Source organism: Carcharodon carcharias, chromosome 20, assembly GCF_017639515.1.
Source record: "Carcharodon carcharias isolate sCarCar2 chromosome 20, sCarCar2.pri, whole genome shotgun sequence".
In the NCBI taxonomy this organism is placed as follows: domain Eukaryota; kingdom Metazoa; phylum Chordata; class Chondrichthyes; order Lamniformes; family Lamnidae; genus Carcharodon; species Carcharodon carcharias.
In genome coordinates, this window is record NC_054486.1 from 68,799,096 (window position 1) to 68,821,072 (window position 21,977).

A 21,977-nucleotide genomic window follows, 5' to 3' on the forward strand; every position below is an offset into this window, starting at 1 on the left:
GGGGGCAGGAGTCATGGTGGGTGAGTGGGAGGGGAACAGGAAAAAGGGAGATGAGGGTACAGTTGGAGAAGTGGGATGGTAAGAAGGATAGAGGAACAAAGAGATAAAGCAAAGAAAGAAACAACCTCAGCAATATGGAAGGCTGGAGCCATTGGCTGTTAAGTGTTCGAAGCAGTGTATTTCATCCACATGAGTATGTAGCTGAAAGACTGGGAAAGTTCAGATGGGGGAGAGTTGAGAGTAGCATCACCTTCTCAGGAGGTTTCTCAAGTAACATGGATTCACATAGGGTGGAATTGTCCCAGGTTTGCACAAAGTGTGGTAGCGGGCTGGAAAAAGGATTACCTGCCGGCCGCAATGGCGGGTTTTAGCGCCAAATCATCCCATTCCACCACATTAATAATGCATTCCCAGGAAACACGCTGGCAGGGTGGCCTCTGATTCGCCTGCCTTCAGGCCTTCAGTAATCCGGGTGCCATATTTAAAGGGCGCTCCCGCACAGAGCTAGCACTCTCTGAGGCATCGGGCACTGCTGCAAAGTCATGTAAAGGGAAGAAAAATGCCGCCCCCAAATTTAGCGGCACAGTGGAGGCCCACTGTGAAGTCCTCTACCCTCCAACTCTGAGTAAAGACCAGCAAGCAAGGTCCCCAACCCAGCATGGCAGGCAGTGGCAGTGGTGGTCAGCACCAGCACCCTGGAAAAGAGGACACCACCCAGTGCCAAAAGAGGATGAATCATCACTTCTGTTCTGCCAGGATAAGTCACTCTTCTCACACTCTCAACTCACACACTCACAAACCTATCACGCTCCACAGGGATCTCACTCACTGACAGTTCAAGGGACATCACTATTCACTCTCTCAAACACACACCTTTATCTGCCCTATGGATCGTGCCTTCATCCCACCCATGGCACCACTCAGTGACCATACATGTGAGGCATCCTTATCATGTGGCCTGGCAAGTATCTTGCTTGCACCTGCTCCATCTGTATTCATGCAGGACAAGCTGGCACACAACAAAAGGGAGAAGTCACAGGTTGGTGGAGGAATGCCCGACATCAAGGTCCTCACAGACTTTGAAAATAGAGTCATCCAGCTGTCCTGTGACCATCTGGAGCAGCCCTGTGCTGACAGTGAGGCCACGGTGCTCGACCAAGAGAGGATCCAAAAGTGCAACATCCATCAGGCAACCATACTGTGAGTCAGTTCCCCTGTTCCGCACTAATTACCTCTCCTTGCTTTTGCAGGCACATCTGGGAAGCAGGAGAGAGGGTCCATGGCCCAGGTCCTCGACTCAAATCCCAAGACACCTCGGAGGAAGAATCTGATGACACCCTAATTGAAGACCTGTCACAATGCTCACTCACACCTTCCACCAGCGCAGAGACACACACCTCAGTGGGACTTAGTTCTAGAGTAGCCTCGGGGGTCACAATCTGGTGAGCACATCGCACTGTCTGATCCATAGCAGGACCCCCAGGTTTCCAGCAATCGACGGACAGCTAGAGGCCAGAAATCTACTGAGTTTGAGTCAGATGAGGAGCCTCTAAACTCAGTCATACTTCAGTTGTTGGAGCTGCAAAGGCAAGCTCGGGAACATCAGGAAGAGATGTCCGCTGCACCACTCAGATTGCAAGGCACGATGGAGGAATCTGTTCACCTTCAGTCTGAGGTGATAGCGCCAGAGAGCCAACACACTGAGGTCAACACTGGTAGGATGGCAGCCACCATGGAGATCCTGGTCCAGGATAGCAATCCTGCACTGCTGCATGGGCTGAACTCCATCACTGACGCCATAGTTAGCCTCCAACAGTGTCAACACGAGAGGGTTTTTAAAAATTCATTTATGGGATGTGGTCATCGCTGGCGAGGCCAGCACTTACTGCCCATTTCTACCTGGCCTTGAGGAGGTGATGGTGAATTGTCTTCTTGAACTGCTGCAGTTTCTGTGGTGTACAATGCTGTCAGGGAGGGAGTTCCAAGATTTTGACCTAGTGACAGTGAAGGAATGGTGATATATTTCCAAGTCAGGATGGTGAGTGGCTTGGGCGGTGGTCTCACTGCAGTTACCCCTTCTCCTCAAGGAGTCAGCCAGGTTTCCTTGGGCACCAACAGGGAGGAGGGTTGTCAGGTGCACACCCCAGGACCATCCACCCAGGTGATTCCGGGGGTGTCCAGCCCATCCGAATCCCCTCTTCCTGTGACCCCAGCAGCTCCAGCTCCATATGCCAAAGAGCGTGCCACTGCCACACAGCAGGATCCCGAAAGCAGCCAAGGGCCCTCCATGTCTCAGCTCTCCAAAGGACGCCAGCCAAGGACAGCACAGACAAGGCGCAGCAGTCAGCAGGTTGCCTCCACCTCTGCTATGGATGTCGAGGGAGCACCAAGACATGGTGGTAGAGTTAGGAAAGTTAAGAAGATATAACTCTTTTAGAGTTAAAACAATTAAACTAAATTAACAAAATTGGGATAAATCAGGCACAGCCCCTAATTCAGGTCAGCTGTAAAACCAAGAACAAAGTTTAAAGGAAACTTACAAACTTTAAATCAAAATGTGATTAAAGGAGTCAATAAAGCACCCCAGTCCCCACGGTGCCCACTGAGCATGGAAGGCGTTAAGAAGATATAAATGCACAGCCTGGGCATTGGTGTCAATCACTTGTACTTAATGTTCACTATTGTAAATAAATTCCCAAGAATGTCTCCTTGCCTTTGGCTCCTTGTTATGATGAGCAGTGTTTGTGTCACTCAGGTGTGAAACCTTAGTCCCTGCAGGTGTAACATTCAGACCAAAGTGATAGACTGGCCTCACACTCCCTGGATACATTACTGATGTCTTTACGTCGGTGGTGCTGGTCATTGCTGCCAGAATGTAGTGGGCAGGCATCAGAGAGTTCCATCATTTTCTCCGTGTGCTCTCAGCACCTTTAAGGTGGGGCTGGCCCCCATCTCTTTAACATCTGTGACTGGTGATGCTGTGTTCCTAAAGGGGACAGGTGCTGATGGCAGACAAAGGATCAGGTGTGTTTAAAGTTTTACGGCTGCATCTCTATGAGATGACCCAGATCACAGAGCCCAAGCAAACTGCTCTCAGCCAGACAGGAGTCAGACATTCTCAGAGACGATGTGAAGATCTATACAGTGTCCTTACTGCATGTCGTCATCATCCTCCTGAAATCTAGTGACTATTAGGGCCTCCACTGCGTCTCCATGACATGGGTCTGAGCACTGAGGATATGTGCGCTGCCATCAGCCACACAGGAGTCAACTGTTCACGGATGAGGATGTCAAGACTGTCCTCACTGCATCTCATCATCATCCTCAACAAATCTTGTGCTATGAGAGTGTCCTGAATGCACCTGCCTCGTCTGGCCAGTGCGATGGCCTCATCACCAGCATTCTTGCTTTCGAGAACCTCATCCCCTTCATTGTGCTCCTCAGCCAGGTCATCCACCTGTTGCAGCTCCAGGTTGTGGATCATGCAGCAAACAATGATGATGTGCGACACCCTCTGGGGACTGTATTGCAGTGCTCCAGTGGACCTGTCAAGGCACCGGAAACACATTTTCAAAATGCCTATCATTTGCTCCACCAAAGTTCAGGTCATGGCATGAGTCTTGTTATACTGTCGCTCTGCTGCAGTCTGAGGCCGCTGCGTGGGCGTCATCAGCCACTTCCTCTGTGGGTAGCCCTTGTCCCGGAGGAGCCAACAATGCAGCTTCTCTGGACCCGGGAAGAAATCAGGCATCTGAGGCCTGGTAAGGATGTAGGAGTCGTGGACACTCCCTGGGGATCGTGTGCTGACCTATAGGATGTGATTGTGGTGGTCCCACACCATCTGAACGTTCAGCGAGCGGAAGCGCTTGCAGTTGACATAGTTGACTGCTTGTTGCCATGGAGATCTAAGGGCCAGCAGAGTGCAGTCGATGGCACCCTGCACCTGTGGAAAACCAGAGATTTGTGCAAATCGCAGCACTCTTGTTTCCAGCTTTCCTGATCCTGGGCGAAATGTACAAATTTCTGGGCCTTCATTAAGATGGCGTCTGCGACCTCCTGGATATACTTGTGTATGGAGGCTTGTGAGATCCCACACAGGTCATCTGGGGAGCCCTGGAAGGAGCCACCACCGTGGTCACTTTCACAGACACAGGCAGTGGATGCCCTCCATGTCTCCTTGGTGCAAATCATGCGGCATATGTGGCTAACCAGTTCTCAAAAATGCACAGTCTTCGGCAACACTGTTTCTTGGTCAATTGCAGGAATGATAGGAGTCGTCTACAGACCCTGGGTCTAGCGAGGCACCTACAAGTGACAACTCACTGTGGGTCTTCAGCCGGGTGTGCAGCAGGCCCTGTCGCCCCTTCAATTTGAAGGAGGTGCTCCTCCCTTTGCTGAGCCAGGTGCCTCTGCTGCACTCTTCTTCCTCTTTTCTGGTCTCTGTAAGCCATGAGGCATACCACTAAATCACCAGACTCCATGATCCTGATGTTCTCCTCCTGCAGGATCAAAGAGAGAGATGCTTGGGTTAGCACAGGTGCACTAAGAACCTTTCTTGGTTAAGTCTGAAGGCCCCTTCAATGCATGCAGCAATGAGAGTGCTAGCCACCACTTGGATAGTGAGAGATTGCAGAGCCCTGAGGTGTAGAGAGATCTGGGTTTCCTAGTGCATGAATCACAAAAGGCTAGAATGCAAGTACAGCAAGTAATTAGGAAAGCTAATAAAATGTTATCATTTATTGCGAGGGAAATTGAATACAAAAGTAGAGAGGTTATGCTTCAGTTGTACAGGGCACTGGTGAGACCACATCTGGAGTACTGTGCACAGTATTGATCATTTTATTTTAGGAAGAATGTAAATGCATTAGAAACAGTTCAGAGAAGGTTTACCAGACTAATACCTGGAACGGGTGGGGTGTCGTATGAGGAAAGGTTGGACAGGCTGGGCTTGTATCCACTGGAGTTTAGAAGAGTAAGAGGTGACTTGATTGAAACATATAAGGGTTCAGCAACCCTTGAATAATTGAGGATGCTACTTGAAGAAGGAGAAGAACATGTCATGTTACTTCTCTATTTTCAAGAAAAACATTCTCATAACACTGGAGACTAGAAGCAGCAGAAGATTCCTTCAGCTCAAATCCCTTACGCGCATGAACATGTAATGTTGCACCCGTAACCATAGACAATGTGAAGTCCAGCAGGCTGGCAAATATCAATGCTAGTGTCATTCACTTTTTACTTATTCTCTTTGCCTCTCTCAATCATTCATGTGCATACTTTGCAACAAATGCCATACAAACAACATTAATTACGTTAGCTTTCCTTCAGAGGGTGTGTCTCAGCCATCACAGTAAAATGCTATTCTTCTTCTTCCAAAAGTGCCTAACCGCCCGACCAGAGGAAGTGGTGCTGGCCTGCGTAACAGCACTGAAGCCATCATTAAATCACACATCCTGTAACAAACTTGCACAGGTACATCCACCACAGGATTTACATTGGTAATATGAGCTTTGCTCACCAGGCGATAAGCATAGATAAGCAGAAGCTACTGAAGGCAGAGAAGAAGCAGCAGGGGGCCATTCCTAGCTGGCTGCAGTGCAGACTTAAAAGAAATATGCAAGCATATCCTGCAGTCATTATAAAGCTTGTACAGTCAACACCTGCTGTTTGCACACCTCCTCCATTGTGAATTCGTTTACCCGCACAAAAGTGTTCGCACACCCAATTACAGTTCACGATCCCAAATCTTTGACGATTTAACATTGAAACCTTCTCAACTAAACATATGCTGATCCTGAAGTAAATAAAAGACTGAATTTAGAGACCATAAAAATCAATGTTTCCACGTTGTCTTTCCAATGTAGAATGTGCACAGTGTGCATATGCCGTCTCTAACTGCACATGGTTTGCTGTGATTTACAGGATATAGTACTGTAACTCCCAATCAGTATTTTTCAGTACAGGTTCAGTGCAGCACTTTACTAAAAATGGCTGAGTCAGAGCCAAGCAGAAAATGTCCCAGGAAAGTGATGACACTTGCACAAAAAGTCCCAATCTTTTTAGATAGACTGAAAAATGGTCCAAGTGCCATCATGTTGGCAGGGAATACTCTCTTACTGAATCCACAATCGGGCACATTAGGCAGTCTGAAGAGAAATTAAGGGCCAGTGTTAGTGTTTCTGATAGTCGTACTGCCAAGTTAACTCTTGTGAGCAGGAGAAATCCACACTTAGAGGAAATGAAGAAGTTACTCAACGTGTGGATAGAGCACCAGCATCAAAGGAGGACTCCAGTTAATGGTCCAATCATTCGAAACAAAACACTTGAATTGTGCCAGCACATAAAGAGTAGTGAAGAGGGTAATGCTGGTGTCACAGTTGATGATGTAGGTGGTGCAGATGGTGCCTCTCCTTTGCCTTCCAAAGGATTTGCAACTAGCATTGGATAGTTTGACCACTTTAAAAAGCATTTTGGGCTGCAGAATGTGAACTTGTTGAGGGAGGCTGCATCAGCTGACCATGCAGCTGCAGGAGAGTTTCCCAAGGTGCTGCAGGAATACATTGAAGAGAGAGGCTGCCAGGCAGAGCAGGTGGTCAATGCAGACAAAAACTGGCTTGTTCTGGAAGAAGATGCCAAATAGGAACTACATTTCGAAAGAAGAAAAGACAGCTCCTGGTTTTAAAGCAGCAAAGGACAGGCTGACACATCTACCAAGTGCCAATGTGGCTGGCTTTAAATGTAAAGCAATGTTGGTTTATAGGTCAGAAAACCCTTGAACATGTCAAATTTTGGGATGGCTGGAGTCTATCTAATTCACTCCTGTTATAAAGAATGTTCGCGATTTCATCCTTCGTGAAATTTCGCAGGAACGTAACCCTTGTGAATGGCAGCACCTTACTGTATATCAACGCCAATATTTTGATGAATGTTGTAGGTTGTGTTGTCTGACAAGTGTATTTCCTCAAAAACATAACATTTGTTTCTACTTACTGAAAAGTACATTTTTGCAGCAGTTCCATTCAGTTTAACTTCAAGAGGTGTTTCTTTATTAAAATTTGTTGAATAAAAAGATGGCCATGGTGAGGGAATGGTGGCATTGGGCAGTCCAAGGTTCCAGTAAGCTTCAAAGATTTTGGAGAAATCATTGGCAAGGCAACTGCAGTTGTAAACCACAGCACCCAACTCTTTCACCTGTAAGAAATTACATTAAATGATCTGTGACCATGTTTGATAATGTAATCAGAGTCAAATCACCCACATAATTGTAGATTTACTAATGTAGCTTTAACACAACCAGACCACTTTTGAATCTGTTTCAAATCAATCCTTGTGGTTGATTTTTTCAGCATGTGATTTGAACAAAACCTTTTATATCTGCCTGATTCAAATCAGCTAATGCATGATTAGGTTTAAACAATTTGAGGTTGTTCTTAAACTTTTAACTAGCATGTTGAATTATTGCTCCAATAGCTGATGTAAATTTGTGTCTAGGAACTAACAATACCAACGTATACCAAAAATTTCTATTTCATACCATCTGCTACAAATTAAGGTGACTAAATAAATCATTCAGAAACTGAACTGGACTAGCCAGTTAAATACTACAAGAGCAGGTCAGAGGCTAGGAATCCTGCAAAGAGTAACACACCTCCTGACTCCCCAAAGCCTGTCCACCATCTACAAGGCACAAGTCAGGAGTAATGGAATACTCCCCACTTGTCTGGATGAGTGCAGTTCCCACAATACTCAAGAAGCTTGACATCGTCCAGGACAAAGCAGCTCGCTTAATTGGCACCACATCCACAAACATTCACTCCCTCCATCACCGAAGCACAGTAGCAGCAGTGTGTATGATCTAGAAGATGCACTGTAGGAATTCACCAAGGCTCCTTAGACAGCACCTTCCAAACACATGACCACTACAATCTAGAAGGGCAAGGGCAACAGATAGATGGGAACACCACCACCTGGAAGTTACCCTCCAAGTCATTCACCATCCTGGCTTGGCAATATATCGCCGTTCCTTCACTGTCGCTGGGTCAAAATCCTGGAGCTCTCTTCCTAACAGCACTGTGGGTGTACCTACACCACACGGACTGCAGCGGTTCAAGAAGGCAACTCACCACCACCTTCTCAAGGGCAACTAGGGACGGGCAATAAATGCTGGCCCAGCCAATGACACCCACATCCCATGAATGAATTATAAAAAAAAGATTGGTGCTGTAAGTAATACAAAATTCTAGGTTTTGGTGGTGTTGTGAGTATTACATTTCTTATTTCTGTCTCTTTAAAATTGGAGCTACTTGAGTAACTGAATAGTTTAACTTAAAAATGGCTGGCATTTTGGCAACATCATTCAATTAGCCCATTCAACTTAGCAGCTCTTTCTATATTTATTTTTAAGTCTTGAGTCGGGTGAGAGGTTGAGGGTGTTAGGCATAGTCATTTTCAAGAACATAGGCACAGTTTGGATACTCATGGGTTTGATTTTCAATTTGGGGTTGGGAACTTGACACCTGGCTCATTTCTGGGTCCTGACTCTGTGCCATGTCTGCATCACTAAGGTGATGCTATCTTCAAATGCAGTTTACCTAATTGAGCCGGAGGTGAGACTGGCACCCAATTAGAAGCACCGAGCTGTGGGAACTGACTCCCGAGTACAATCCTCAAAGGCAATCACGATTGGGCTTGCCACTGCCTTGCAAAATAGGGGAAGCAGGTGTTCAGAAGGCTAGCAGCCTTGTGGTGCAGAAAAGTGGCCAAACAGCCAACAAAAAGATATTATAACAGAATTACCTGGAAAAACTCAGCATGTCTGGCAGCATCGGCAGAGAAGAAAAGAGTTGACGTTTCGAGTCCTCATGACCCTTCGACAGAACTTGAGTTCGAGTCCCTTTAAAATATAACTCAAGTTCTGTCGAAGGGTCATGAGGACTCGAAACGTCAACTCTTTTCTTCTCCGCCGATGCTGCCAGACCTGCTGAGTTTTTCCAGGTAATTCTGTTTTTGTTTTGGATTTCCAGCATCCGCAGTTTTTTTGTTTTTAAAAAGATATTATACCCTCTCTGGGACAAAATAATCCTTTTTGTCAATTTTTTTTTCATTAACTTGACTTAATGGTTCCATGCATTGCACCTGACAACTGAGAACTTCCATGCACCAGACTGTTCAGGTTCTCCTATTTGTGATTTCAAAATCACCTTCTTGCCCTCCCCAAGTCATTAACAGGCTCCTCAAGAAGCTTAACAAGAGAGTTAATTGAAGGTGACAGGGTTCTCAACTCCCCGCCCCGATACCTGCCCTTGCTTTGAAATTAGCAATGCATCCTAGAAGCATTGGAAGACTGACCCGCCATCCAGGAGCACTATTTTCAAATATGACAATCTTATTTTCTTCATAATATTGCATCCTCCATATAACATTTGAGCCTAACCAAATAGTACTGAGGAGGGAGGCCCTTTACATCCATATCAAATACCTAAAATCAGAATACATCTGCAAAATTTCTGATAAATTAAAATAGTAATGCTTGATACAAGTACACCAATTTCCATGGGAATAACCCTGAGATGTTGCCCTGAGTGACAATTATTTTGCGAAGCCATGCTTTATATCACAAACGACTTTGTATTTGCTGGCTGAAAACCACTGATTAAGTTTTAAAAAAGACTGAGGCAACATTCTAGTGACTTGAAACCGCAGTTTCAAAGATGGCAGAACATATACTTCACTGTAAATGACAAATTCCAAAGCTATTAAATGGAGCAAACCTATCAAAAATAATCACCTGAGAAGAATGTGAATGAACCACATCTCCTGAGCCATTTGCAGGACATCCAGACTCAATGGGTGAGGAACAGGCGAATTAGACATAATCACTTCAGACAAATGAGCCTGCCTGAGAGAGGAATTCACCCACCAACCTAATCAAGTTGAAACCATGCATTTTGAATTCACTAGCCATGATTATATTTGGGTCACTGGTCAGTTGATGAGAGAAGATCACGTGACAAGCCAGCCAGCTTTCTTCTGTGTTTTAAGAGACTGTGTTCTCCAGATCAAGCAGAAGCATAAAAGATGCTGAAATGGCAACTCTCTTGCTCTACCCATCCAATTTTCAAGTATGAGCCCTGCCTGTTGTATGGTTATCTATGTGCCGCAGGCAGAGATTGTTTAAAAGAATCAACCCAGCAGCTGCTGTCTCTGGAAGAAAAGTTAGAGCAACCGCCTCGATGCTGAATCTGGAGGGACAACTGAGTTCAACCTGGATCCACCCATGTCATCAGTCTCCAAGAACTGTATAACTTTATTCTTTATTGGGCTTTAAAAAATCACTTAATCCTCCCACTTTGTAATCTATTTTGTGTGTGTGAACTTAAGTGCATATGTAAATGAAAGTTGGAGCCTTTTTATTATTTTCGTATGATAATAAGTATGATAAATTTTTCTTGTTTTTGGAAAAGACCTCAAGAAAACCTGTGTCTTTTTACAGTCACAGCACATAAACAGTTACACATTCACTGAACTGCCATGCATATCCTTTAAGAAGAATAGTTGCTGTCAAACGAGGAGTGAGGGAAGACATTCTACCTCTCCAAACCTGATCATAACAATTAGTAGAAGTTGTGACAAAAGTGGAATAGTCTTTGATGTTATCCAAAGATAAGAATTGGATAAGATTCCTGCTATCTTTACAACAGGATTGGAGATTGAGGACATGAAGTTGGAATAGTAATTTCCTGTTACAGAAAAATTGACGCATTATCAATTGAGGATTTAGGATGATGTTGGAGACTCAATAATTAATAGGAGTGCTTTACTACAGAATTAACAATTACCTGAGTTAATGCTCTCCAATCCATGTTAGCACTGCCAATATATATATGTTTCTTATCGACAATCCAGAGTTTTGTGTGAAGCACACCATTCATTAATTTTTGAAAATTCACTTTCCTTATATGGATTCCTGTAATTTAAAATAGTGTGTTCAATATATGGAGCATTGGTGGCAAATTCTACATTATTTTATCACCAAATAATGTCAACTAAATACAACGGCTGCAAGATTTTGGAAAGAAGAATCTTTATAAATCTGTTGGTGCATTAATTTTCTGCTTTGCCAGTTAATTTTCTTTAATTAATTATTGAACCAATTTTTACTTTTGCCTTTTCTAGTTGAACATTTTCCACTTCTTTAAAAATTCACCATATCAGGAAAATCTTTCTCCCCAAATTCACACTTATCCCTAAATGAATTTGGCTATAATTGTTCTACCACATAATACTGCAGCAAAACATAAGATGTCTTTCAGATGCATTAATCATAAACCTCCCCTATTCAAGGTCATAAAACATTTAAAGCTGTTCCTTCCACAACAACTGTGATGAGGGGAACACCCGATGTCTCCAGCAATAGAATATCAGAGAAACCACCTGCACAAACGTGCAATTCCATTTATGCTCATTCATGTAAAAATGTTTTGGCCTCCACGAGTCTTGGACTGAACTTAAAAGAAAGAATGAACATGCAATTGTGTTGTGCCTTTCACAGCCAATGAAGTACTGTTGAAGTGTAGTCACTTATGTAATGTAGGTATCGAGGCAGTCAATTTCCATGCAGTAAGTTTCCACAAAGCAATAGTGTACCAGATAATTTGTTCTTATGTATTGGTTGAATAAATATTGGCCAGAACAGTGGGAAAAGCTTCCCTCTCTTCTTCAAAATAGTGCCATGGGATCTTTATGGCCATCTAAGGGGGTAATCGGAGCTTTGATATAATGGGCAGAATCTTCCTGTGGGCGTGTGGGGGCTAGCCCAACACATCGATGCGTAAAATGGCACGCAATGACTTTGGGCATGGGTCCCAATGTCATCACGATATTTCGTTCGGCTGGAGTCAGCTGCACGCCCACTGAAATGTTAAGGACCTATTAAGGCCATTAAGAATGTAATTAAAGTATTTAGGAACGCTGCCCATCCAACCTTAAGGCCGAGGGCGGCATGAAGTTTCCTGAAGCTTTTATAAAACAAATAAATAAATTTTCTCACCTTTACAAATATGTCCCAACTCATGTGATACTGTCATGTGAGGGGACATGTTTAAATAAATTTTTACATCATTTATGAACCTGTTTTATTACCTATTCATCTCCCTGAAGCAGCTCTGTGCTGTGTGAAAGAGCGCAGGCCCCAACTCTCTCTCCTGCCCCTGCTTGCACAGGTAGCGCTGAGCGCTACCAGCCACGCATGACAATGGGCGGGCCTTAATTGGCTCACCCATGTAAAATGGCGGCATGGAGCCAATCGCGGGTGGTGATTGGCTCCACGCCTGCCTCCGCCAGGTCCCACCCAGCCCGCTCATCATAGAAAACGTCCTGGCCAATGTCACCTCCAACACTGCAGCGGTCTTCAGGACTGCACTGGAATGTCAACCTAGATTGTGTGCTGAAGTCTCTGGGGTGGGACTGGACACACCTCCCTTTGACTCTGCTGCTATTCTGCACACAATTCCACCTGTACTCCACTCCCAGGAACACTCCACTTTCTTGGGTCCATTTGCGTGTCATCCCTGGATTTAACTTGCGTTTTATTTATTTTTTTTCTTTCTTTAAAATCAACTTGTCACCCTAAACTCCACTAAACAGACAACATCACTTCAGCGCAGCACCAACCCTCAATCTATGTCATGCTGCTGGTTTCCAGGTTCCACCCAAACCCACATCCACAGGTACCCTAGGACATAAAGAGCTTGAACTCATCCTTACAAACAATACAGCAAAAGATTAACTGTAAGCAATCACAAGACATATAAGCAAGACATTCACCAGCAAGTATTTAAGCAATAAATGCTACTTTTTAATGAATTGGCTAATATCAATTGCATAATGTCGATAGATTAGGCCAGAAAAATATACAGAAAGACAGATGCTGAAGGTCATACGAGCCTGGAAAAGAAATAAAGGGAGGCAGTAAAGAATAAAAAGTGCAGAACTGAAAGGTAAAAACTGAGAAACAGGAAAAGGTATATAGTTAGAAAGGATGTTTTAAGTATGCTTGCTGGGAAAAGAGCAGATGGAGTGAAAGCATTCTTTATATACTTGTAATAATATGAAATTTTTCAGCAATTCTTAAGTTGTATTATTAGTTTATCTAATAGCAGTATTGCATTGCAGAAAAATCGTGGTTCTTTTTTCTGCCGATCATAAAGAAAAATCAAAATGAAAAAGCAACTAAAAATGTGCTTTCATTTTTCACACAAAGAACAACAGTATATCAAAAATGCACTGTTGACAACAAAGCACAAAATATGCTTTGTAAAACGAATTGGTTAACTCCCACACATCACCCGCATGTAAAAGAAAGAAAAAGTACAAATATTAGAAACCTAAGATAAACAGAGAAATTTCTGGAAATACATGTCAGGTCAGGCAGCCTCTAAAGTAAATAGGCAGGTTAATATTTTAAGTGCAAGAGCTTTTCTCAGAATGTGTTCTGAGGAAGGTGATTGTACCTGAAACCTTAATTCCTCTTCTCCCTTTACAGAGGCTGGCTGACCTACAGTGTGTTTCTAGTGATTTCTGGTTTGATGTGAGGCTCCAGCACTTATCAGTACTGTTTGTTATATTTCCTAGTGCCTGTAACAAGCTTTGAATCCAGTGAAAATTAGGTAGGTTGCCAAGCATTATAGTTCTTACCTTTCTCTTTCAGAATTTTGAGGTCAGTGGAATGTTGATGTGGAAAAGAAAGTGTACTTGATGCAATGCGCACACTAACATTCTTTAATGGCAATTTCCCCAACTCTTGAAGCAGGATTTCACCCTGTGTTAGTACAACATAAAAAGAAGATATTATAAGCAAAAAAATAATAATTCAGCCCATTCCTTCCATCAGTAAATGTATTGGAAATACAGGACAAACACACGTGGCAGGCAGCAGCTTAGCATAAATGCAAAATTAAAAGTATGAAGGCAAGTGGAAGTGAGCTACTGGAATTCACCACAGATTAATGCAACCCCTAAAACAAATCTTTGGGAATTCTTTAGTAATATTGTCTCCTGGGGGCTGGTTAGCTCAGCTAGATGACCAAAACGTAGTACTTGATAACACTGATGGTGTGAGTTCAATCCCTGTACTGCCTGGGGTAGTTCTTGGAGCCAGCCTCTTCTCCTTGACCGATATTGACCTCCATGATCAGCAAACCTCGGATAACAAGGGTGCTACATGAAGAGAGATAGAATATTCTTCCATGTCTTTCACATATAACATTGCAAATATTTAGTCCCAACACCCATGGGAATAAAAAAAATGTAAAGTTTTAATTTTGTTAAATAATGTGTCATAGAATATGGAGCTAATGCTACCTAGTGGTGGAAGCACCACATTGCCATGCAGTGGAATTTTTAGTCTGTCAATATAAACATATGCTGAGTTTATATAGAAGGAAACAAATTTATACTGAGCTTATTGCCAGAGTAGATAGAAATTCTATCTATCCAAAAATCCCTTCAGTTCGTCTTATAGCGCAGAAGGAGGTCATTCAGCTTGTTCATGTTTACGCTAGCTATTTGAAAGGGATGTCTAATTTAGTCCCACACTCCACTTTTTTCCCCAATCACCTTGCATATTAGTGTTGTTCAGATACATGTTCATTTGCTTTTATAAAGTTCCAATGGAATCCACTTCCACCATCTTTTCAGGCAGTGTAGTCCAGATAGCAACCCGCTCTGTGGAGAAACTTCTCCTCATTTCTCCTCTAGCTATTTTGCCAATTAGATTAAATGTTTGATTTCTGCTTGCTTCTTCTTATAATTTTTAATTCCTTAATTAGAATTCCCCTTAACCTTCCTGCTCGAAGGAGAACAATCTCTGCAACTCCAATCTCTCCATATAACTGAATTCCCTCCTCCTTGATATCATCCTGGTAAACCTCCTCTACACAGACCTTGACAAACTTCCTAAAATGCAGTGCCTTGATTTGTAAACACTCCTCCAGCTGAGAAGCAACCAGAGAATTGTAAAGGTTTCCTTTTTTGTTTATTCAGTGTGCCTATTTACAATTTCATGTATTTATGTAACCAACTTACCGACTTGCCTGCCACCTTCAAAGATTTGTGAATATGCACCTCCGCCTACCCCTTCCTCTGCTCTTCCCTCCAGCTAGCACCATTTAGATTATACTGCATCGTCATGTTGTTTCTCACAAAGTGCATCACCTCACATTTAATTTCGTTTTAAAAATACCTCTTGTGACTCGGTGGTCTTATTACTACTGAATTCAAAGCCTGCATCTCGAAACATACAAATTGCAAAAATGGGTTATGACAATTGTTTCAAGTTTCCCTCTGGGATTTAAACAACTCAGCCTTTACCGTCAGCTGTGTCATTATAGTCCCCAGTTCTGACCTTATGATGGAAGGAAGGTCATTGATGAAACAGCTGAAGATGTTTGGGCCAAGGACACTACTCTGCGGAACTTCTGCAGTGATGTCCTGGGGCCAACAAATACAGCCATCTTCCTTTGTACTAGGTATGACTTTAACCAGTGAAGAGTTTTCCACCTGATTCCCATTGACTCCAGTTTTGCTAGGGCTCCTTGATGCTACACTCAGTTAAATGCTGCCTCGATGTCAAGGACAGTCACTTTCACCTCACCTCTGGAGTTCAGCTCTTTTGTCCATGTTTGAACTAGGACTGTAATGAGGTCATGAGCTGAGTGATCCTGGTGGAACCCAAACTGAGCGTCAGTGAGCAGGTTATTGCTAAGCAAATGCTGTTTTATAGCACTGTTCGTGACCCCTTCCATCACTTCACTGATCATCGAGGGTAGACTGATGGGATAGTAATTGGCCGGGTTGGATTTGTCTTGCTTTTTGTAGACAAGACAATGTGGGCAATTTTCCACATTGCTGGGTAGATATCAGTGTTGTAGCTGTACTGGGACAACTTCCTAGGGGTGTGGCAAGTTCTGGAGCACAAATCTTCGGTACTATTGCTAAAATATTGTCAGGGCCTATAGTCTTTGCAGTATCCAGTGTCTTCAGCCATTGCTTGATATCATGTGAAGTGAATCAAATTGACTGAAGACTGGCATCTGTGATGCTGGGGGCCTCCAGACAAGGCTCAGATGGATCATCCACTCAGCACTTCTGATTGAAGACTGTTGTAAAAGCTTCAGCCTTACCTTCTGCACTGATATGCTGGGCTCCCTCATCATTGAGGTTGAGGATATTTGTGGAGCCTCCTCCTCCAGTGAGTTGTTTAATTGTCCACCACCATTCATGACTGGGTGTGGCTGGTTGCAGAGCTTAGATCTAATCTGTGGCATGCTGCTTACGTTGTTTGACAAGAAAGTAGTCCTGAGATGTAGCTTCACTAGATTGACACCTCGTTTTTAGGTATGCCTGGTGCTCCTCCTGGTACGCCCTCCTGCACTCTTCATTGAACCAGAGTTGATACCCTGGCTTGGTTGTAATGGCAGAATGGGGAATATGCCGGGCCATGAGGTTACAGATTGTGGTTGAGTACAATTCTGCTCCTGCAGGTGGCCCACAGCGCCTCATGAATGCCCAGTTTTGAGCTGCTAGGTCTGTTCAAACTCTATCCCATTTAGCACAGTGGTAGTGCCAGACAACATGATGGAGGGTATCCTCAATGTGGAGATGGGACTTGGTCTCCATAAGGACTGTGCTGTGGTCACTCCTGTCAATGCTGTCATGGACAGATGCATCTGTGGCAGGCAGATTGGTATTTTATCAAAGAACTTAACAAGTTAGTCAGACACAATTTGTCTTTAACAAATCCACTCTGGCTATCCCTGACTAATCTAAGCTTCTTCAAGTGGGAATCGTCCTTGGCAATGGTCTCTAGTTTTCCCACAATTGACATTAGACTGAATGGCCTGTAGTTACTGAGTTTATCCCTTGCCTCAGTTTTGAACAGGAGTACAATATTTAAAGTCCTCGGCTTCTCTGACACTACTCCAATATTCAAGGAGGATTGAAAGATTGTGGCCAGAGTATGTTATCTCCACCCTTGGTTCCTTTAGCAATTTAAGAGCACATTTCATCTGGACCAGGTGGCTTCTTAACTTTGAGTGACGTCAACATGTATAGCATCTCCCATCTATCTTTCTATTTTGATCCTAATATAAGTTTACATTTTCATTCAGCGTGAAAGCACATTAGAGAGCACAGAATACAGCCAGGTGCTAAATAAACAGAACAGTTTTACTCACAGGCTTGGAGGTGGGATCAGTCACATTTATATCATGCCCAGTAAGAGTCCAATAAAAGGAGGCAATGTCCAGACTGCTGTTTGCTATATTGATTAGCTTTAACCAAGAGTTGTATGTCGATTCATATTTTGTAGCATTTTCATCATAGACTAAACCATCTGGGACACTCTCTGCGACAACAAAACTGAAAGAACAGTGTGGTTCTCTGTTAGACACCCTATGTCTTGGAGCAGTATTACCTAGAAAGCACATTTACCTGGATCTCCTCTGACCCAACATTGGACTAGAAATGCCAGTAGCCAGTAACATGGCCTGGGAGCAACTCCAGCTCCAGCCCACCCCTGAACTTGCAGAATGGGAACTGCGCTAGTGGCCTCTGAGGTCTGCAATGCAGTGTCAGTTCTTTAAGAGTGGAGCCCTCTGGCTATTTTTGGACTGTTGACGGAGAATATTCAGAAAGCCTCAATTGTACTTCAACATCCTAAGGGAAGGATAAGCCTGAAAATTAAAGATAACTGTCATCTGCTCTTCTTTGCCCTGCATAATGTCTGGTCTGAGGAACTCCAGAGACAGCTAGGCCACAGTGTCATTGTTTTAAAGGCCACCCCTGCACATATGAATACATGAGGATGGAAAAAGGTACATGTCCTAATATAGTGCATCGGCGAATTCATTTAGAAGAAAGCTTTTCAGCTGTTCATAGGTGGACCACAATATATATTGAGAAACATCAACTCATGGAAATGTATGTATATTCAAAGACATACATAGACCTTATCATAGAGTCATAGAGTTATACAGCACAGAAACATGCTCTTTGGCCCATCATGTCCATGCCGGCCATCCAGCACCTCATCTTAAATACAAAATAATACTCTAATTATGCTGTTTATTCTAAATATCTTTTCTGTTGATCTTGATATTAGTAATTGCTATAACTGGATTTGCCCCTTAATGCTCGCATTTCCCAACCTTATGTATAAGTATACAGCATGTTATATGGGAATATTAGGTTTTCAAAGCTGATGATTATAGGGTATGGCAAACTGTGCTAAAGGGTTTAATAGATTGAGGAAGGACAGAATATAGATTAATGGCTCAAGGAAATAGGTGACTCATATAATCTGATGTAGAGAAATGTGAAGTGGCAAATTTTGGGAGAAAATTCTCAAGTGCAGATATATAGACTTTTAACTATGGGAGGGCAGGATTGAAAAGGCCATAAAATTTAATACAACTTTACATTTTGTTTATAGGGGCATTAAATACAAAAGTAAGGAATTGATGTTGAATTCATACATTATAAAAATAGATTTGAAAAATTTGCAACATTTTTCTCTGGAACAGAAGCATTAAGGGAAGATGCAATGGGTGCTTCCAAATTTTTGACAGGTTTTGAGAGGATAAACAGTGGAAGATTTTTTCCAATGGTTGGCAAATCAGTAAAAAATTGGTACAGATTTCCAATAATCCCTGGAAGAATAAGAATAAAGGGTAAACATTAAAGAACATTTTTTGCACAGTTAGTGAAACATCGAACACAAGTGGTTACTGAGGCAGAGATTATGGGACCAATTTTCTTGACCTTTGTCCCCAGCAAATATTTATTCTCCATAAACAAAGGGCAGGAAAATTGGAACAGAGACTTATTCTGGTAAGTTTCCTTTAGGTTCCATTCACATTTCTGAGAGGGAAGCAGGTATGGAGTAGGTCCTGAGTGAACTCAGCAATATCATATGAATGAGGTAGAGTTGCTGGGAGTAAAGCCGAGCTTTCCAGCCTCAGCTTCCTTTTCAGCAACTGTTCAGATCTAAAACTGTGGTCTATTTGCCTCCCCTGTTTTTCAGTGACAGGTCCACATTAATAACCAGATACTCCAAAATTAGCTGCAGTTCTGTGTACTTTAAACGTGCTGTTCTTGTCCCATACCAGAGCAGAAAATGACCAGGAAAATTGATCCCTTTAACATAATTTAAAACTGAATAAGGAGTCTCCCATTTAAGATGTAGATGAGGAGGAATTTCTTCTCTCAGAGGGTCGTTAGTGTTTGGAATTCTCTTCCACAGTGAGCAGTGGAGGCTGTGACATTGAATATATTCAAGGCTGATTTAAATTTTTGATTGACAAGGGTTATGGGGGGGAGGCAGAAGAGTGGAGTTAAGGTCACAATCAGGTTAGCCATGATCCTATTGAATGGCAGAGCAAACTCGAGGGGCCAAAAGGCCTAATCCTCCTCCTATTACATATTCTTATGTAATTGCACATGTAGTTGTGCAAAAAGAATACAAAGGAAAATGAGGAAAGACTAGAAACTGATATTGGTATTAGAGTAGCTAGAACCAGTTGAGAAGCCACCACAGGAAAAGGTCCAAAGGGCTGAATGTCCGTTTTGTTCTATGATTTCTATGTTAACTGAAAAAGCTGAATTTTCTTTAAGTCTTTATAGTTTTGGTTTCACACTTACCTTTCAATTGAATTGTGTGATCCTAACAACTTACCTACAGGGGTCATCACAAGTTGCACTATGCAGGCCTTCCCAAGCTTTTTCTCCACCTGAGGAATTCTCCATTAGCTTGCGCACTGATTGAACAACTGCAAAGGTCGTCAGGCAAATGGTCGTGAGTATTAGGAAAACAAGTGGTCCTTTCCACTAAAAAAAATCAATCACAATACACAAACACTTTTTAAAAGCAGAAGCAAGTAAATATACGGGAAACTGCAATCAACTATCCGAGATTTATAGTTTTCTGCATTTATTTTTTGCCCATTGTGGTTCTGACTGCTTATCTTGGTCTATGGTCATACATGTCAATCACCATTGCTGCTCACTCAAGTGTCACTGAAGCCAATCATTTATTAATTTGTATTGTACGCAGGATGAAATGAGAACAAGTCCAAATGGCCATTACTCATGGACGTTTACAGCACAGAAGGAGGCCATTCGGCCCATTGTTTCCACATTGGTCAACAAAGATCTGACCACACTAATCCCATTCTCCAGCTCTTGGCCCATAGCCCTGGAGGCTATGGCAACACAAGTGAATATTTAAATACTTCTTAGATGTTACAGGAGTTTCTGACTCAACCACCCTTTCAGGCAGTGAGTTCCAGTCTCCCACCATGCTCTGGGTGAAGAAATTTCTCCTCAACTCCCCTCTTAGCATTCTACCTCTTACCTTAAATCTATGCCCCCTGGTTATTGATCCCACTAATAATGGAAAAAGCGCCTTCCTATCCACCCTATTTATGTCCCTCATAATCTTATACACCTCTATTCAGGACCCTCTCCGCCTTCGCTGCTCCAAGAAAAACAACCCCAGCCTATCCAATATTTCCTCATAGCTCAAACCCTCCAGTCCAGACAGCATCCTGGTAAATCTCCTCTGCACCCTCTCCAGTGCAATCACATCCTTCCTATAATGTGGTGACCAGAACTGCATGCAGTACTCCAGTTGTGGTCTAAGCAGTGATTTATACAGTTCCAGCATAACCCCACTGCTCTTATATTCTATGCCTTGGCTAATAAAGGCAAGTCTCCCATATGCCTTTTTAGCCACATTATCTACTTGCCCTGATACCTTCAGCGATCTGTGGATATGCACACCAAGGTCCCTCTGATCTTCAGTACTTTCCACGGTCCCACCATTCATAGTGTAATCCCTTGCCTTGTTAGCCCTCCTAAAGCGCATTACTTCACATTTTTCCAAGATGAATTCCATTTGCCACTGCTCTGCCCACCTGACCAGTCCATTGATATCCTCCTGCAGTTTACAGCTAATCGCCTCACTATTTACCAAGGTACCAATTTTCATGTCATCCGCGAACTTCTTGATCATACCCCTACATTTAAATCTAAATCATTTATGTATGCCACAAACAGCAAGGGCCCCAGCACCAAGACATGCAGAACCCCACTGGAAACAGACATTCCTCTACCATCACCTTCTGTTGCCTGCCTTTCAGCCAATTTTGGATCCAACATGCCACTTTGCATTGGATCCCATGGTCTCTTACTTTCTTGACCAGTCGGCCATTAGGGACCTTATCAAAAGACTAAAGTCCATGTAGACTACATCAAATGCATTACCCTCAACAACACTCCTGTTAACTACTCAAAAAATTCAATCAAATTTGTCAAACATGACCTTCCCCTAACAAATCCAAGCTGACTATCCCTGATTAATCCTTGTCTCTCCAAGTGCAGAGATATTCAATCCCTCAGAATTCTTTCCCGTAACTTCCTCACCACCGAGGTTAAATTGACTGGCCTCTAATTTCCTGGTCTATCCCTTCCTCCCTTTTTTAATAATGGGACAACGTTAGCAGTCCCCCAGTCCTCTGGCACATCACCTGTGGTCAGACAGGATTTGAAAATTACTGCCTGGGCCCCTGATATCTCTTACCTTGCCTCCTTCAACAGCCTGGGATACATCTCAGCCCGACCTGTGGATTTATCCACTTTTAAGGCCGCTATACCCACTAGTGCCTCCTCTCTCTTTATGTTAATTTCCTCTAATATTTCACAGTCCTGCATCCTGATGTCTATACCTGCATTGTCCTTTCCCATTGTGAAGACTGATGCAAAGTATTCATTGAGGACTGTACTCGCGTCTTCTGCGTCCACACACAAATTACCTTTATGGTCCCTAATTGGGCCTACTCTTTCCCTAGATATTCTCTTGCTTTTTAAGTATTTAAAAGACCTCTTTGGGGTTTCCTTTATTCTACCCACCAATGCTTTCT

The 21,977-nt window shown here is 43.1% G+C and overlaps 1 protein-coding gene across 5 annotated transcripts in view; it reads right to left on the reverse strand.

Moving 5' to 3' along the window:
- LOC121292155 (5'-3' exonuclease PLD3-like) overlaps positions 1–21,977 on the reverse strand; it is a 64,829-nt gene that overhangs the window by 8,349 nt on the left and 34,503 nt on the right. For all 5 annotated transcript variants that reach the window (XM_041213778.1, XM_041213776.1, XM_041213775.1 and 2 more), the window contains 5 exons: positions 19,733–19,884; positions 17,235–17,418; positions 13,696–13,819; positions 10,839–10,966; positions 6,991–7,191 (listed from right to left, as the gene is read on the reverse strand). In XM_041213778.1, the coding sequence (XP_041069712.1) occupies positions 6,991–7,191; positions 10,839–10,966; positions 13,696–13,819; positions 17,235–17,418; positions 19,733–19,803 (708 nt within the window). In that variant the 5' untranslated portion in view covers positions 19,804–19,884. The remainder of the gene's footprint in view (positions 1–6,990; positions 7,192–10,838; positions 10,967–13,695; positions 13,820–17,234; positions 17,419–19,732; positions 19,885–21,977) is intronic.